Here is a 19,240-nt window from a genome sequence, read left to right on the forward strand (position 1 = left end):
ATCTTAAGTGCGGTGACTGCCTGGGCAGGCATCGCAGCTTTGAAGAGATCCCTGGTGGGGCTGACAAAGGGCCATGAGAGGCATCCACCCCTGATTCTGGGCAAGAATTGAGAAGTATTTGTCCTGCCAGCTGAGCTGGTGACGGTGTCATGCCTTGGACCTCATAGCTTGTGAAACTGCCAGAACGGCTTTCTTTTGCCCTCTGCTCCTCTCTTTGATTTTAGTTCACTCAAGGGTGCACGCAACTGAAGGCATAATGATGACTTTTCCCTAGCTGCTCGACAGGACTGGGAGCAGGCTGGTAGCCCATCTGTCTGTGGTATTGAACACGTGGGCTACAGCCAGTGAAGGTGATGAGTGGACATGCACTGCAGGGCTGCCAGAGAAGACAGCAGAGCATGGCCAGGCTTTTAGGCTAGGATCTGTCCTTCCAACTGCTCCCTCCTGTCCTATAGACTTCACTGCTGCCGGTGGGTTTGCAGCCTGGTGCCCTGTGCATGCAGAAGGAAATTGGGCGGCAGTCCTGGAGGCACTTTTCACAGGGAAGGTGGCTTAGGGCACAGAAATGCCTCTGACTGTATCTAGCAACCAATACAAGTAAATCCTACATCTCCCTTTACCGTCTTCACTGTAATGGTTAACGCAGCACACAGGAGGTTTGGGAACGTGGTAATCACTTGAGGAAATAAACTGCCAGCAGAGGGCAGCACTCGCTCACAGCATCCAAACGGGTTCTGCCAGCAGCGCTGATCTGTTGGTGTCGGCAGGTACGGGGTTTTCTCTATTACCACAGCATTTTGGCTGATGTAGTTTTAAGAATCGGTTTTCTTGTAGCGAGTGCTTTGGGTTTGGTACTAGAAAATAGTTTAATAATTGGATTTAGACTTGAGAAACAAATGTCTGTTGTCTCTGATTAAGCTAATCTCTTCAAGTAGCTGGAAGTGATCATCTGGTTTTAGTGACCAGTGTTAAAGGAGGTTGAGAAATTATTTGTGTTGAGAAATGCACATAAAAGTGTCAGGATTCAGTTCACAACTTTTCTGTTGCAGGAAAGTGTTAATGTGTCTCTTAATCCATTTGCTCAGAGTACCAAACAGCTGGATTCCACCTTCACTTACAGAATTTTATTACATTTTGTCACCCCCTGCTGGTACAGATAAATACCTGCTCACAGAAGAGTAACTGCTCAGGGTTATTAAGTCTTTGGAGGTGGTTGTTTGGGTTCTTTTTAAGCAGCATTGTATGACTATTTGATCACCTTCTGACAATGCTTGCTGTAATTATGCTCCTGTCTATATGTATCTTTTATATTCCAGATGATGTGGCATATTTTTTTATTTATTTATTGAATAAGGGGTTACAGTTTTTAGAAGCTACTTGCTGTAGTGCTTTAACCCAGTTACAAACTAGCTGCACCCGCTTTTAGCTATTCTGAATGTTCCATTCTTGACCGGCACTTAACTGTACTTGTGAGTGATCATTTTCGTTACCTTTCCTTTAATAACATGTGAACTTCAGGTTTCTTCTGTTCACTTTTGATGAGTCTCCAGCTGGGAACTAAAAATGCCAGAGAATCTTTTCAATGGATTATCAGGCAGGCACTGGCCTCTGATCTTTCCTGCTTTCCTGGGCATTGCTGTCATGCAGTATTACTTTATTGTATTTAACTACTAGAAGCAAGCTTGCAAATGCTGTAGCCCTGGAAAATCCCTAACTTAGGAATCTCCATGTAGCGTCAGCTCTCTCACATGGCAGTTATACGTAGGAGATTTGTTGGAAAAGCAAGGAGAATAATTCCTTTCTGCTGTCACCCAAGCCTTGGGCATGGAGCATGGGTCTTCCTTGTTACTAGTAAGTGTTGTGCTTCTTGTAGTTTAGAGATACACATCTGCAAGGGGCAAAGTTAAGCTGTACAGACAATCTAAGGTCTGAAGTTGTGGTTGCTTTTGCATCCTTAACTTTTACTGTAGCAACTGCTTGTAGAATTTCCAACTGAAAAATAAACAGAGAAGGCAATGACAAAAATCTATTGCTGTGCAGTTTTTCCCAGACCAGTATCCAGCTGCAACCAAGTTCCACAAACCTCTGTGTTTTGACTAAGAAAATGACTGTAATTGGTAGAGGACTGCTATTCAGTTTAAGGGCCAGCTAGAGGGGACAGTTTTGTCAGGAACTGAGAATCAGCGGGAGAAGGTTGGGCAGTTTTGGATCGTCTTCTAGTCCCAATAGCTTTAAATGGCCCAGTGTTCCTGCACATGACTTAAGATGTAGGTTAGGTACAGAAAATCATTGTAACTTCATAGAAAAGAAAGCAAATATTGGAGATCTGTGATCTAATGTGGATTTAAAGGTACTGCAACTGTAAAGTGCAGGTATACTAATATTGCTTAAACATCTTTGTCAAAATCAAGGGCTATGAAGTAGGGAGTGTTACAAACACCACCCGCTGACACAGCTGAGGGCTAAAATTCATAAAGAGCTCCCTAGACTAGAATCTTGAGAGCACTTTCCTGTTTCAGGCATGAGTCATGGACACAGCTGCATACCGGGACAAGACCTGAACACACAGCAAACATACAGCCTGTCTTTCTTTCCTTTCATGGTGAGGAAGGAAACCCATGTTCATAGGCTGTGGGGAGAGGTGGAAATAGTTTGGATCTAAAGGTCCCTTGATCTGGATAGGTGGGGAGGCTGGACTGTGTAATGTCACCCTAAAGAGGGCATCTGCTGTGCAGTTCATCCTTATCCATAGTCTCTTCTACCTCAAGTCTGAATGACCATGTTCTGCTGCTTTGCTTTTCTGCCATCCAGACCTGTAAGGATCTTTGTGATTGGCATACTTGGAGATTTAAGAGCTAGTTGTGCTGAACACATGTAAGTTGTGGTTTTGTGAAGTTTAGCACATTGACCACAGCTAACTGCAATTTGATAGGCTATAAAAGGCGATGTCCTGGCACTGTTCTAGGGCAGACTTGAAGTGTCTGTTCTTCAGATGCGATGGAGTTAGTGCTTTGTGTGGTAATAGCTTAAATACTTTCCCCCTGACCTTTCTTCTTGAAAGTGACAGAAGTATTTGTATGGCCACTTTATATGTAAATGCAGGTTTTGGTTTGAAGTAGTGATATAAATTGGACAGTTTTGCCCCCAAAGTATGTATTTGTTGAGGTTTTTGAAGGGTTGTTAACTGCCTTGTTACGGGAAACAGACATGACTAAGTTGCTTCCTGCTTACTGCGTAACGCTGCTTCATTAGTTAATACACATGCAACCAGATTTGTGTTTAGGGTGTCCTGAGTTGACCTGCAGCCCCAGGAGACCTTGTTTTAGCTGTGTGGTAGTTGTCCACAGATCACAGGGCTGTGTGAACTGTGTGTAGTGGGTTTTTTGAATATGTCAGGCTATGAGCTATGTACACTTTACCTGGGTGGGGGTGGGGGGTGGAGCTCAAGCAGGTTTAGGTAGCAATGAGCGTTAGAGGAGGTGTGGAATATTTGTGTAGTACTTAAGGGTGTTTCTATCCTGAAAAACGTTAGGGTTACGGGTGACGTCATGCTGTGGCTTTTGCAGGGAACTCACTACATTGCAGGGGTTAGAGCTGTTTTAAGGTAAAGGCTATTTTTCTTTTGGGTTTGTGATCTTGGTTCAGTGGACTTGAGTGAGTCCTGGGAGCTGAAGTAAATGAAGGTTGCATGCTGCACCAAAACTAGTTGGAGAAGGAAGAGAATTATAGGTAACCTAGGGGGACTTAAAGTTGAATTTTACAACCTGAATCACTAGGTGAAGTATCTTTAGTTTATGTGGGAGCTATAAGGAGCTGCTCTAGGACCTGCGGCAAAAGGTTTGAACAGCAGATCAAGTTTCATTTTTACAAACCTGTGTTAGTCTTGGAGCTGTTAAGAGCAACTCTAGAGAAACAGCTGAATGGTGGTCTTACTGGATCTGCAGAATTATGGGTTCCCATGGCTGCAGTTTCATAACTTGTATATTTTGAATTATGAAAGCTCCAGACCAATTCTCTCTGTGATGTCAACCTTGAACTTCCCTGACATCTTTTTAATCCAGTCATCTGCCTGTCTCCGTTCTGTAATTTAGCCTGATGGACTGCAGAACTGCATTCTAGGGAAGTGCCATGGAAACGCCTAGACATCATCATTAAGGCAGGAGCTGGGGGAGGAAGAGCTGGGCTTGCACTCTGTCGTGCACACTCTGTCATATGTGCGTGTGTTTGCGCACACACACATTTTGGGCAGCAGGGACATCCCCAGTCTTAGGAAGCGGCTGACCCCAGTTGGACCACTTTGTCCCGCTTGAACACAGGAAGATCTGAATATTATGAATGATTGCTTTGACTTGTCTGTCTCATGTCCATTGACTACTAGCCTTCCAACCATGCTCTTCAACAGCCTGCTACTGTCTCCTTCCTCATCCCCTCATCCTTTCACTGCTACTGTTAAGGTATCCCTTTGCAATGTCTCCTTCGCCTCCACCCACCCCACCCCACCCCCACCAAAAAAAAAATTAACCCTTTGTGGCTTTGTCTTCCAATCAAAAATATACGAGACATCTTGTCTCTCTCTTTTTTTTTTTTTTGTGTCTTTGTTTTATGTTAATTCACTTATAGTCGGCTTTGTCTTGGGATCGTAAGAGCAGGACACATTCCTACTTTGAATGCCATCAGTGTTTCTGTAAGGAAAGCAACAACCCAGGAATATTTTGTTACTATCCTAGTGATGTTACAGACTAATTCTGGAGTACCTTTTTGGTTTTGATTTTTTTGTGGAAGTACAACATCAGGGCCAAATTTACTAGAAGAGCAAGTGTTAAGATTACAAATCTATCTGATACCAGCATAGGCTGTTGTGTTCCCTATTAGTATTGCATGTAGATGGAGTTGTGTGTGCAGCTCTGCCTGTGATTGTTGAGAGTACAGAGGAGACTAAATGGGTTTACTTTTAGGCTGTTGTATCAGCACATCTTTTTCAGTTATTTGTCTAAGTTTTTAGTCATTAGTCATAAATCAATTTCCCCCAGTTTGCACTTATCGAATAATACAACATGTATTGTTTGGTGGCAGACCCCAGCCTTGCCAACACACAAATTCAGATTCTCAAGTGAGTTTGCTGCTAGACTTCAACTAGAAATATAAATGGGCCTAATGATAAGTCCTATTCTCATCTTGCTGTCGAACTTCTGATCAGAGAATTCATCACGCTAGAAGAAATCATCAACCTTCTTTACTGTTTTTTGGATTTCTGTTTTTTTTTTTAATGGGCAAAAGAGCATAGCAAAACTGCAGGTTGACTTTTTTTCCCCCTACTTGTTTTGTTCACTTTTTACATGACTATTACAATCTGGTTGCCATCCTAAAATTAACCTGGTGGACAGAAGTAGGATGATATCTTATCAGCTTGTATTTGATGTGCTTTAGATAAATGTATTCCTGGTATATGTGCCTAGAATGGCACAAAGATTCCTTTAATAAAATTTTGGTCTTCTGTAGCTGAGTGCAATATGAATATGAGTGTATGAATCCGATTGTGGTTCCTAAACTGGTTTGCTGGTCAGCTATTAAGTCCTAGACAGGTGGGAAATTACTATTTTGAAGCTTTCATGCTTTTGTAGATTTTTCTTATGAGTCTGGCTATCAGGTCATTAGGATTTTTGTTAACTTCTCTGCTGGGGTTTAACTACTGTGCAACCTTATTTAAAAGGGTGAGTGAGCATAATAATAATTGAAAAACAGAGATCTGAACTACAGAAATAACACATGGACAATTGCTGTTTCTGAAAAGAGCCTTGAGATCAGAGGGGTGACTATTTACTGGAACACTCTTATCTGGTGAAGTAACTGTGTCTTGATTTGGCACTCAGGTCCAAGATGGTGATCTGTGCTTTGCACTGAAAATGGGCATGTTCTCACACTCTTGTGGGTGTGCTACTTTTGCACTTGTCTGCTGAAAAAGAGAAGAAATTAAAGAAGAAAAGATAAAAAAAAAAGCTGGATACTTCACAATCAGAGCAACAGTTTTGTGAGGGGATAGTGTTAGCTAGGTATTAAGCAAAGTGATGCCCAATGAAGGCAGTAAGAAGGGAAGGTATTTATGCATTTTGGAGGAAAATGTGACTTTTTGGGACACTGCCAGTTTTTAATGAGGACCAGAATACTAGGGTCTACATAGGCCATTATTTACAGTGGTCTTTGTGGCAGGCACTTAGAGGAATAATATGAATGCAAACGTAACTTCCTCAAAAAGTTCTGAGAAACATTATAACTCAGCCAGAAGAGGTTTAGTGAGATTATTCCATTTCTTGATATGGCAGAGCTCCAGGCAAATGTGTGAAGAGGGGAGCTTTAGCACCATCTGGAATCCACAAAGGCCTGCACTGCTGGCTGCCACCTTGAAACACTTACTGATAGAGAGATTTTTCTAAACCTGTTAAGCACTTTCTTAGTTTATTAAGCTTTTTCCGCAGTATAAAGTCTAACAAGGTGTCCAAGGATCAGTGAAATAATAGGATGGCTTTCAAGTGGAATTGTGTAGTGAAGTCATCTTCTAAATGCAGAGAGCTGCAAAGGCGTAAATTATAAATGTTTCTCAAATAGGACGTGCTGCATGGCAGTCAACTGAGTTTACGAAATTGCTTGTGGTAAGAGATAGCGTGTAATCTTTTAAGAAATTTCACCTTCCTTTATTTATTGTAGATTCTGACTTGGTTTTCATTGTTAAACGTGTAGGGTTGTTACTACCTGGTATTTATTTTTTCTTAAGAAAACCCATAAAATTTAGCTCCTGTCAGTGAAGGAAAAAAGGCTCTCCAAAAAGTGTGTGCGTTCCTGCTGCTTATCAAGATTTCCTTTTAATGTTCTTCCATAGCTAGAATATGTGCTGCCAGTGCCAGATGGCACAGTTTCTTAGAGAAGAACTAGCTCTTGCTTAGTAGTAATGCAGACAAACAATACTGAATTAGCATAAGCAAATGTCAGTGAGTTAACATAAAGCCTGTGCTATTTCTGTCTTTTCTTTTTTTCCTAGGCCATGGGTGTTGAGAGTGACCAAGAGATTGTACAAATGATTGGCACAGAAGAACACGTGATGGCTGCATTTGCTCCTAGTCTGGAAGAATGCCAAAAAGCTCAGATTTTTACACAGATGCAGGTGTGTCTTTTCACATGGCCAGAGGCCATAAAATATAAAGATGGTGGGTATTGACCATTTTGATGTGTTCATGCACTTTGTGTTTTGGGGTTTGGTTTTTTGGGTCTTTTTTAGGGGGCAGGACTTGTCAAAAGCGAGGCTTTGCTCTCATTTCCTGACTGAAAAAAAAAAAGTCAAGAAACACTTTGTTTTCAGAAGCCCAGGGTTATGTTTTAATGTGTGTGGCAAATAGTGATGTCCATAAGATTAGGGGGTTTTGTTGAGGATGATTCCCATTTTTTAAAAAGGAACTACATGCCTCATTTTGCAGAAGCCTTACTGATGTGGACATGAACATTTCATCATGTGTAGGTGTTCTCCTCCAATTCTAATCTCTTGTATAAAGCCCACAGTAATAGCCACCCTCTGTCCTGCTAAAGACTCTCCAGAATTCTCTTCAGCTCATGTGTACTTTTTTTAATTAGCTAGAACACAGGCCATTTTGCTGTTTTCCATCATGTACATATTAGTCTGTTAGAAGAAGCTTTTGAAGGTTGGTCATAGTTCTGCTATTTCATTTTAAACTTTAGCGACTCCTTCTGTGTATGATGTTAAGTGTTGTAACATGAATTCTTTCTAGTTTGCATCTTTTGGGGCTTTTCAGGGTTAGAGGTAGTATAGAGGCCTCCTATTTCAGAGTCAGAAGAGTAAAATGGTGATGTTGGAGGAACATGGAGAAGTTTGAAGCATCTAGGAAGGTAGAAAAACTGAAATACAGAAGTTACTCTGTGCAAAAAATGTCAAACGAAATTAGAAGAGAGCTATCTGGAGAAGAAGGTAACAATGGAAAGGATAGTCTGTCATTTAGTTGAGAGGGTGATTTTTTGGCTTGAGGGGCATGGCTTCATTTCCAGGCAGGAACTTCCTGTGTAGACCTGAATGCTTTCTTTGACTCATCTGGCCTTGAATTCTGCACATTGATTCAATTTCTTGGACAACTTGTAAGAGAGTAAGAATCCACTGATCATTGCAAGGTACTCTTGGAGACAGATGTGGATGCCACACAGTAGCATTTGTGCCTATTAAATAGCGAGTGCCACCTCATGGGCTAATACTGGAATGAAACTTAGCAAGTATACTGAAGAACTGGAGGTGAAAAGTCAAAATAATAAACTAGATATCTTTGGAATTTCTGTAATCTTTTCTCCTATATCTTTACAATCCTTTCTTTTAATATTGTAGTCATCATGCTCTTTCACCACTGTCCATTCCAGATGTTATCAACGTATGATAAACACAATGTTGTATATTTAATTATAATCAAGTGTCAATTTTCAATTTATTTTTTTATTGTGTTTGGTATTTTGCACTTCGCTTGGAGTTTGTATCATCTGTGGTTAGTGAGATTGCACTGACTGAGGAATACACACAGATCACTGTGTGTGTATGTTTATATAGGTTACAATTCTGATATTAACTCAGGTTAATTCCCCACCCTTGATAGGCCTTGAAGTACATTGGAAACAAAGTACGAAGGCAAAGGATGTGGGGAGGCCCAAAGAAAACAAAGATGGAAGAAGCACGAGAGCTGCTAGCATCAACTATTTTGACCCACGTTCTTGTATGTAACTCTTTTTTTTAAACTGGAGTAAATTTGTGTGATTATTTACGGTGTGAGCTTTGTTGGCAGGGAAAAATGTCTTTGATTGCTTTGTAGCTAAGATAAAGTAAATCACCCTCAAAATAAAGGGGAAGATTTGAATTGAATCAAAAGTAATCTTCATGAAATGCTCTACTGTTTAACTACTTAGCATACTACGCGTTTTTCTGCATAGCCAGGCAGTATCAGCTATTAGTTCAGGACCTTATTCTCATGACCTATACTTTATTCTGATTTGTTCTCATTTAACAGCCATTTCAGTGTCACTAACGTATATTACTGTTAGCATTTTTAAAGAAGGTAAAGTGCACAAATCCCTTTCTTAACTCCCCAGTCAGCCCAGATTACCCACTGATTGAAATGGATGTGTTTGAGTAAGAACTAAGGAATTGATCCTGAAACATCAGTGCGTTTTACTTTTGTTTATTTGTTTACAGGTGAAAGAATTCAATTTTCGTGCCAAGTGCATATACACAGCAGTGATGGTGCGCAGAGTAATTTTGGCTCAAGGAGAAAATAAAGTAGATGACAGAGACTACTATGGAAATAAACGTTTGGAGTTGGCAGGGCAGGTGAGTTCTTACTTCAGGTGCTTTTTTGGGGGTTTTGTTACTATCTGCTTTGAAAAGATGCAGAATAAGGAGCATCCTTGTCTTTCTAACTTAAGCGGGTTTCCTCTCATTTTATTTTTGCTGTTTTTTCTGTGTTGACTTAACAGATATGCTTCCCTGACTGAGACTAACAAACTATATCCTCACTTCTGTGTTGCCTCTTTATAGACAGAGTAGTGTAAATATGACATCAGTTCTAGTTCCATTATAACACTTAGTGCCAAGAAGGCAGCAGTAAAATCCATCTTCCAGTGTCCCCCTTTAAGCATCTGGGTAAGGGAATAAACTGGGACCAAACCAAATACATGCCTGCGTGTCAGGTCCAGGTTGTCCCACTGTGGAGAACCCAGCTTGTGTAGCAACTCACAGAACAGCCACTCAAGTCTCCTGTACTTTGGAGAAGCCTGTAAGATTGCTTATTTGTTGTCAACTGCCTTTCTAGCCTCTAGAGTAGCATGAATTAACTAAGTGGTTTAAAGTTAACTTGAGCAACTAATGGAAGTGGATTGCATGGACTACTCTGCTTGCAGAATTTTGCATTGAGATAGAAGCAGTAACAAAGGCCTGTGAAGGAGGGAATGGTTTGAGGTGTCTGACTGGCACCGTTCTTTTGCAGAGAGGGTGGCAGTTCACAGCTGTTGGCCAGACTACATTCTCCTAGTGCAGTGGGAATTTGCCTATCAGGTAAAGGAACTGCTTAGTTACCATGGCATGGATTTTTCCTTGCCATGCGTGGTTATTTGATTAACCAGTTTAGATTATGATGGGGCTTCTTTGCTGTGCTCTGTATTAACTTAAGTTGGGGTTTTGGCACTCAGTATCATCTCGTGTTACTGATCGTGCGGCAGAAGTTCAGACAAGTATACGTAATGCACCAGGTTGGAGAAGCTATGCATTTCTGCTCCCCACATCATTCATATTGGGATTTCTGTTGCAGCACACGTAACAATATCCATTCTTTTTTGTTCATATCCAGTGGGAATTCTCATCTTACTGTACTTTTTAAGATGTGTGCTTGCATGTTGTCTCATATTCCTGTTCTCTTTCCCACCCTGCCTTGTCCTCCATGCACACATGTGAACACACACAGAGCACGCAATCATTTAAGAATAAAAACATGCACTTTTCTTCCTAGGTTTCTGAAGAAACTAAGACAACACTCTTGAACACACTCTTAAGCACAAATACAAGGGAAAAATACTCTTAACCTGTTAGGAAAAAAAATATCTTTCTTCTAATTAATATGTTTACTGTTTGTCAGACTTGTGTGCTGAAGCAGAACATATTTCTAAAGTGTAAGGAGTAGTAAAAAAGGATGCGCAATATTCTAATGGGTCAAATTTAAGCTGAAATGGATTTATTTGGTTTGTGCTGTAATGTTGCTGTAGTTCAGTATGACAGTCAGTAATTAGTTGTTGCTTTGTCATCGTATTGTTCTTATTTAAGTGTATTGAAGGAGTAGTTTGATTTTCCCTAATATTTTTAGAGACAGAAAGTAGAGCAGGTAAAAAGTTTTCTACAAGCTGTAATAAAAAGGTGTCTGCTCACACAGATGTTAAAGTAATTTTAAATTAACTGGGAAGAGGTTTTAAATGTAGAGGGTCATCATAACAAAGCCAATACATATTTTTTCTACGTCAAGGGGAACTGTGCAGAGGGGGTTGTAGCACTTGATTAAGAGTAGTTCTGGCTCCCTTGTGATATTTTAAAAGCTCATTTCAGGCTGAACACTTGAATTCCTCTCTGCCACATTATTGGTGTAATATTAATTTGATTGGACAGAATATAAAGTCTTGAGATTTTTTTTGCCAGTTTGAGTTTAGCTAAAGTTTGTGTGGATAAAATGGTTGGTGGTTTGTTGGGGGTTTTTTGGGTTTTTTTTTTTTTTAATGCCAGCATGTTCCTGGAATAAAAATCCTGTTGATTTAAAATTTGAATAAAGAAAAAAAAAAAGATTCCCATGTGAGGAGAAAAACATAGCAGTCTAAACAATGTAAAGACATAAAAGGCATTGTGTTTATAAAAATGTGTGAAAACAATAGCTGCTAATTTCACACCCCACGGGACAAGAGAGTATGAAATGTGCTTTAGCTTTAGATAACAGAGTTGTATCCACTAGCCAAGCTGGTTTACAGAGCTTTCTCTTAGTCTTTCTGCCACTAGAGGCTTGGTAGGCCAGGTGCCAGCTGAGGTGTTAGCAAAACCTACCGATTTCAGGCTTAATCTTTTCACCTACCTTTTCTCTTTCCTTAATGTGTTCATTATTTGCTAAGCATTACTCTGTTCTTTGTCCTCGGGATTTTTTTGTTGTTGTTGTTTCTAATGCAGCTTGCTTTGTATGGGTGAGATATGGAACAGCACCAAAATCCGGCACCCTGGAAAGCAAGGGATTTCTACCCTGTGACAAAAGAATACCGCCTTGACTTCAGAGATTGCCTAATCCCAGCTGTTCTGATAATATAATTAAGGCTGCCTAATGTCTTTAATTTTGCAACCAGTTTGTGTGAAAGGGAGAATTTGGCACTCTACAGGCTTAAACGCTAAATAGCAATCTCAAGGCACCTAATTAGAATTCTCTGACATTAAGCTAATTGGTGAAACTGTATTTCAGCAGCTTAAGTTCTTTATTAATTTTTCTTAGGATTTTCAATGAAAATCAATTGATGAGCTGTCAGTATTTTATTTTTTTTCTTAAATATAATTTGCTGTTTAGTGCTCTTGTCTGAAGCGGGCTGAAAGGCCCTGGACTAACTATGAAATCCGTTGAATATTATCATTGGCATTCCATCCTTTTTCTTTAATCTCTTGCTCTTGACCTAAATAATGTGGTTATTGTGAGATTCTGCTTTGCCAGATAGTCAGAGCTCTTACAGACCTAGAGTCTGTGAGTGAAATTAGCAAAGTATGATGCTTTTCAGACTGGCAAATAGTAGGAAGTTGGTGTATTTGGGGTGTAATTTACTTTATTACTTCAGAGAAGAGGAAGGATGGCGTGGCTTTATAATGCCTATGGTGTGTGGAATTAGGGGATTTTTGCAATTTTATGATCAAGAAATCAAATGTGAAAGTATTTCCCGAGTAAATTTTTTTAAATGTTCTGTTAATGTTTTGTTAAATGTTTGTCCTGCTTAAACCTGTTGAGGTCAAATGTATACCATGATTGATTTCAAAGCATCTAGTTCTTGTTTGACAGGACTATCAGACGTCTTAAAACTGTGCACATTACTTCCTTTTACTTTTCCCCTACTTTTGAAATACTTCCCTCATAGTCTAGTTTTTGGAGACTGCAGTGGGTTTTCCTTCCTAATATGATGCTGCATAAAAGTTGCTTTTATTTCTGATGGAAATCTGATTTAAATGAGCTGTGTCATTGCAGGTGAGTTGCAGGTGACTGGGTTTTTTATGACAGGGTGTCACCTTGAAAATGTTAATGGTACTACAACAATCAGGAAGGGAAAGAGCCTCTGTAACACCTTTTCATGCCAAGTGAGGTCTAAAATATCCCTGCTTAACCAGTTTTCAGCAAAACTTCTCTGTCCAGATTGGAAATAGGATTCCATTTTTGTCAAGGGTTAGCATACAGCATGTGTTATCGCTGTGGTTTTACAATTTAGTGACTGATCACTAAATATTCCTTATGTTCTTGTGGAGTAGACTGTCAAAAATGATCCAGTCTTGCTCTCCATGAAGACCAGTGGGAGCATTTTATTGCAAATCAGATCGCCGTCTGAGTTTCCAGGTGCTATTTGTTGCTTTTATTCTAAAATGCATTTGTGATGCCAGTGAAAAAGGAAGCTTATAATTTATTTAGCTGCTTTATGGTGTCATTTGCCAAATGCTGTAGTCAGCTGGGGTATGTAGGTAGAGGAAAGTAAGCGAAAGCTAGTGGTCCAACCCAGTGAGAGAGGCATGAGTCGTTTGCTTTCTTCTTTCCAGAAGGTGAGGAAAAGGTTGGGCTATGATGGAAACAGTTAAAATTCAGTTTAATTCTGTACACACAGAAATTAAATTGTGCAACTGACTCCAGAATGTCTTAGCTTGTGGTAGCTGAATACCTAGCTTGTTCAGCCCTACAATGCTTTGTACACTGGGAACCACCATTTCTGGCATTGGTAGCTGCTGCATTTTTATTTCTTTTGACACTTGGAGCTGCTGTAAAATAGAGTCCCAGGACAAGACTGCCAGGCTTTAGAATTGACACTGCTTGCTTGCAAGCTAATCATCGTGAACACTTAAAATGTATCATGTAAAGCAGATTTAAATGTTTTGGGAAGCTATTAGTGTCTGCAAGGAGAGGTTGAGCAAACTGCAGAAGCAAAGCAGATTGGAGAACAAAAAAAAATCAGGTCACAAACTTTGGTCACCTTTTCATTTTATGGCTATTTTAAGAGCTAGAAGTAATTAGTGTAGATATGCAGGAAATAATTGGCTTAAATTGCAGCACTTTGAAGGGTTGTATTGCTGGGCTTTTTCCAGTTCAGCTGTGTTACGAAGCTCCTTTGCTTAAGCTGTAGATTTATTTTTTTTGTTTGTTTGTTGTTTTTTTTTTAAGGGAGAGATGTGGAAGATCATTGCACTTTCCAGATAGTATCGCTTGTAGAAAGGGATGTCAGGTGTTGAACCAGGTGGACTTTCTGTGAGTGTAATTGGTTTTCCATAGCTTCTGATTGGCAGAAGGTAGCAGGATGAAAGTGTATATCTGAGTGAGGAAGTTGTCTACATAACCTGAGATGTCTTGCCAGCTGTCAAGAGCACAGATTGCTTCTGAGCCCCTCATAAAGTCTCTTTAGTTCTGCTTGTCCAGAAGCAGTGTTAACTGTGCACCTTTTTTGCGTCAGTCTGGTTTTGCACGCTGTGCACTGCTTCCAAACTCTGTGCTGCTGAGTTGCTTCCCCTAACGGCCACTGACAGTCACTTAAGTGTCTCTCTTGTCTGTTTTAGTAGCTCCTGGGAAGGGGCACTTTAGATAGCCTTTTTCACTTTTAATAGTAACATATCTCAAAGTAACTGCTCACTGAACTGCTTTACTGCAGTTATTCCATCCAGTATTAGAATAGAAGCTGGTCTTGCCTCCAAATCTTGTGTGTAATTCAAGGTTGTACATTTAGGGTATTAAATCTTTAAAAGAGTTTGTGACTTTAGGAAGGAAGTAGATCAGCAGATTAGGGAAAACAGTTAGTAAAAGGATAGCACAGAGATGGATGGGTGTGCTAAGATATTGTGAAGGAAGAATTAGAGCAAACCAAAAAGAACGTAGACCATTCTACTTAATTTGCTTTATGTTATGAGATAATTTCTCCAATACTGCACTCTAATAAGGAAAAAAACCTCATGAGAAAAATACCATTTGAGAAACAGAGAGGGTATTTTTTAACTTAGAAGAAACATAACGGTAGAAGTATTAAATGTGTCCCTGTCACCCATGTGTCCCCCATTTCCCAGTTCTGGAAAAGTATAATTTTTTCCCTTAATCCAGTTGGTTTGTATTTCCAGCTTCTTTCTCTTCTGTTTGAAGATTTGTTCAAAAAATTTAACTCTGAACTGAAAAAGATTGCTGACCAAGTAATCCCAAAGCAACGTGCAGCTCAGTTTGATGTAGTGAAGCATATGCGTCAAGACCAAATTACCAATGGCATGGTCAATGCCATCTCCACTGTAAGTATTTTTGTTTTCATTTTAGTAGGTAAAGTTTTTCCACCAGAGTGAATGATGCAAATGTGTAAATTTTCTTCTGATGACTCTACTATCTTTGGTTGTAAAAACAAATCTATTTAACATTCTTTATAGATTAAAATTGCAAAAGTCTGTCATGAGCAGGACTTTTGGAATTCACTGAAGGATCATTAATCATCAAATCAAACCACTTTTTATTTCACCATTTATTTCAAAGTTTTATTGTGTGAGAAGCAATGGTAGAAAAAAACACATTTAAAATAGCAATCACGTTTGTATTTATCCAACTTGCTGTCTTCTAGGTTCTGTTTGACTATCTGGCTCATGCTATTTTTTATTATCTGGCTTTAGCTAGGGTCATATTACATCGTATGTCCAAAAGGTGGTTTAAAAACATCAGGAAAACATCATGAACAGAAGACAACTGGGTCAGGGGGTGGGGGTGGGTAGGCAAAAAAAACCCCAAAAAAAGCCAACTCTAAAAAGGGAAGCTGAATTTTGAGCTTTTTAAGGGTGGTGCCTTTTCATTCATATGAAGTTGCTAGTATAAGCAAATTTGCAGCATAGAAATTAGTGCTTCTCTGCTAATGATACTGAACTGTTTAACAGGGAAAACTGCTACATGCTGTATTATATAAAAAAACAACCAACATAATTAAGCCTTAAATATTTGTCTTGGCTAGGTTTTAGCCTGTGTCTGCCTTCTCCTAAATAGATATTTTCATTTTTTCCATCAGAGAACAAAAATACAATTACTAACTTTGTCTCTTACATCACACATCTGCAAGAACAATTTGTGAGGTGGTTCCTGAAATCTAGCTACTGGCTTGTAAATGACTTTGAAATCCATTATTTTTTTTAAGAAATTAGATTAGTCTAGGTATTTTAGTAGCTGGTAAAAGTTACACAACTTAATTTTTAATCTTTGGAACTCTTGAGGGGGCTTTTCTGCCTAGCATGAAACTGAGGATTTTCTTCAGTTCTTGTAAACAAAATTAACTCCACAAATAGCATCCAAAACCACTACCAGTCTGTTACTTACAAACCCCAGCGTTAAAGCTTATCACTATTTAATTTTATGAGTGCCCCAAATGTAGTTAAATCTCTTCAGTGCACGTAACCAAAACAATTGACGGATTTGTTTCTCTAAATGCTAGTGCTTTCTTCTAGCCAGTGCCAGTTTTTCCATTTGGACTGACAGAGATAAATCTGCAAACTATTCAGTATGTATTGTAAAGTCTTCCTTCTTCCACTATCTTTGGACTTTTTTTTTACTGCCACATAAGCAGTTAAACACCATCTGCTCTTAAGCATTGAAAATAATTTCTCAGGAACAATGCCCAGTGCATACTATTCAAGAGATTAAGCAAATACCATAAAAATCATTCTTGGAAACAACAATCTCCAATTTCACCAGAATGCTTCAATGATAGTCTCAAAGAGCATTGAATAACTCAGTGGATTCATAATTACACCAGTAGCATGCAAAAGAATTCACAGCACTACTGCATTAACTGTACAGTGGTGTTCAGTGATATTCGCTGTAGGTCTTCTTTTTACCCTGAAAAAGACCAGAAGAGAGGGTAGGTCAGGCAGCAATGCCGCAGGCCTAATAGACATTTCAGTGTCTGCAGAATCATCTGATGCCACTTAAGGAACAACTTTCAGTTCATTCATATTCATTCATAACTTCCTGCTCAGTAGGAAGTTATCTGCTGGGGATGGTCTCACAACAGCTCTGGCCCCAGTCTGGCTTTTTGGACAACATTTAAAGGAGTCAGTCTGTCACATCCAAAGCACAAAGAATTTTTCATATTATTTCTTCAGGCAGTGTTTCTACCTCCCCTTTCCTCCACTCTTTGAGATTTCAGTCTTCAGGGCAGTGAAGAAGAAACCACATGCTAGTTTAGACTACAGGTGCAATCATTTCTAGTGTGAGGAAAAAGTACTCATTTATTGTATTCTTCCACTTACTCTGATAACTCCTGGTCTTTAAAGAATGAAATGGTTAGCAAGTGAACCCTTCCTGAGAGGGCTGAGCGAGTGGACAGGTTTCTTTTGACTGACTTACTGTTGGTGTTATGACTTCCCACCTTCTGTAACAAGGAAAAAAGGGAAGTTCTGCAGACTGTTTGGTGGTCTCTCCAGTAGAAGCAAATAGCAAAATGATTCGGATGAATGGTGGTTCCTTGCTGTTCATCATAAAATGGAATTGTGCTGTTAATGTATAAAAAAAGAAGCCAAGCAAATCACCCTCTAAAAGAATTTCAGTGCAGTACAGCAGGTGAGCTTCAAATTTTTGGGTAGCGTTGGTGAGCTGAGTTTATCAAAAAGGCTATAGGAATTAGCTGAAGGCAGTCCTTGGGGAAACCATTACCTTTGAGATCTTCGTTGCCGTCGGACTGACTAGTAACATGGTGGCTGGGATAAATAGTAGTAATTGGGACAGAAACTTGGTCTATCCACTGACTCATGTGCTGGGAACTGTATATGGAGTAGATGTTATGAAGCCAAAATTGTAGCACCGAATTTCAAGATCTTCCAGTAGAGATTATTAAATCTGCTTGGCATGGAAACATAATTGTGTCCTAGAACATTCTCTGAACTCCTCTGTTCTCCTAATTAAAACCACAAGTGATACTGCCTGTGACAGTCGTGAAACATGAAACCTCTGACGTATGTATGGATCTTGCATTTCATATTTGATGTAATCTTACCAGAGAAGTTGGAGAGACCACACTCTTTGGTGAGAAGACAAATCAGTGAGTCTTTTCCCTCTGGATTCCAAAACCAAAAGGCTTCATGGAAGTACAGGTAGCTTTGATGTCAGACTTCTCCAGCTTAAATGCCTGTGTTTCCTACAAAAATAACAAAGCACAAAAAAGGCAGAGCTGAAAGTTTGTGGGATCTATTGTAAAAGTCTATTTCACTCAAAATACTTTTTTTTAGTTTGAAAATACTCAAAAACATCTATAATGGGAGAACAGAAAATAATTTAATTTAGCTAAATTTGAGTATTGATTTACCTGTGAGGGACACATGATGAAGAATCTTTGTGTGATTGACTAAGTATCCTCTCATCTGAAAGAGCAGTTCTTTTGTTTCAACTTTTTTTAGTACTTAGTTACAAGTATGTTATAACTAGTAGTTCATGTGCAGATAGATAATTGGAAAGTTGTTTTATATAAATGCAAAGCTTCTCTTTCTAAGTACTGAAAAAAGACATGTATTGTCAAGACTACAGAGGGATAAACTGCAATAACTTTTGAAACGTTCATTTTATTCTACAGGGAAATTGGTCTCTGAAGAGATTCAAAATGGACCGCCAAGGCGTGACACAAGTATTGTCCCGCTTGTCTTATATATCTGCTCTGGGAATGATGACTAGAATCTCTTCTCAGTTTGAAAAGACAAGGAAAGTGAGTGGTCCTCGATCACTACAACCATCTCAGTGGGGGATGCTCTGCCCATCTGACACTCCTGAAGGAGAGGTGAGGAACTTACATTTTGCTTTCAGTAGTTCTTGTCCCGAGAAATGGAGGCATAGGTGATTCTCCATAAGAGGAAGAAGTCTGATGAGGAGGTTTCTGGAGAGAAAAAATATCCTCAGACTGATAACACAACTTCTGTGTCTTCTCACATCCCATCTACTTACATCCTGATCCTCCTTACTAAATTGCCTTTTTTCTCCTACCTCAGTGGAGTGGCTGGAAACTTTTCAGAAATAATTTGGCTGTATGAGAATGACATGGGGGCTCCCATTTTTGCATCAGAGCTACTTGTTCTCTTTTAATCAGAGCAGAAAGAGAGGAGTCCTAAACTCTTATCCCTTTGTTCAGTAATAGATGTTCTGCTTTGAAGTTGCAGCATCAACCTGCAATTTTTCTAGAAACAGGTATTATTACTATAGAAACGGCTGTAGCCTTTAGCTTGAGGAAGAGAAACACCTTTGTATGTTTTGCTTTTAAGACATCAGCTATTTTAACCAAATGATTGATGCTGACTGTCTTTTTCTTTGTTTTCCTTTTTTTCTTTTATTTCCTAAAGAGAAAGTACTGGAGGAACTCTGAACTTGCTAGCATAAACATATAGTCAATATGAGCTAGTTATTAAGCAGCTGAAATAAAATTGCACTGTATAAGATATGTGGATATTTTCCAT

General features: G+C 39.3%; 1 protein-coding gene across 2 annotated transcripts in view; it reads left to right on the forward strand.

The window, feature by feature from the left end:
* POLR3B (RNA polymerase III subunit B) overlaps positions 1-19,240 on the forward strand; it is an 84,828-nt gene that overhangs the window by 17,413 nt on the left and 48,175 nt on the right. For both annotated transcript variants that reach the window (XM_080394037.1, XM_080394036.1), the window contains exons 10-14: positions 7,034-7,156; positions 8,640-8,756; positions 9,233-9,367; positions 14,900-15,061; positions 18,370-18,570. In XM_080394037.1, coding sequence (XP_080250163.1) covers positions 7,034-7,156; positions 8,640-8,756; positions 9,233-9,367; positions 14,900-15,061; positions 18,370-18,570 — 738 coding nt within the window. The remainder of the gene's footprint in view (positions 1-7,033; positions 7,157-8,639; positions 8,757-9,232; positions 9,368-14,899; positions 15,062-18,369; positions 18,571-19,240) is intronic.

This window comes from Falco punctatus, assembly GCF_963210335.1.
Source record: "Falco punctatus genome assembly, chromosome: 6".
NCBI classification, from domain to species: Eukaryota; Metazoa; Chordata; class Aves; order Falconiformes; family Falconidae; genus Falco; species Falco punctatus.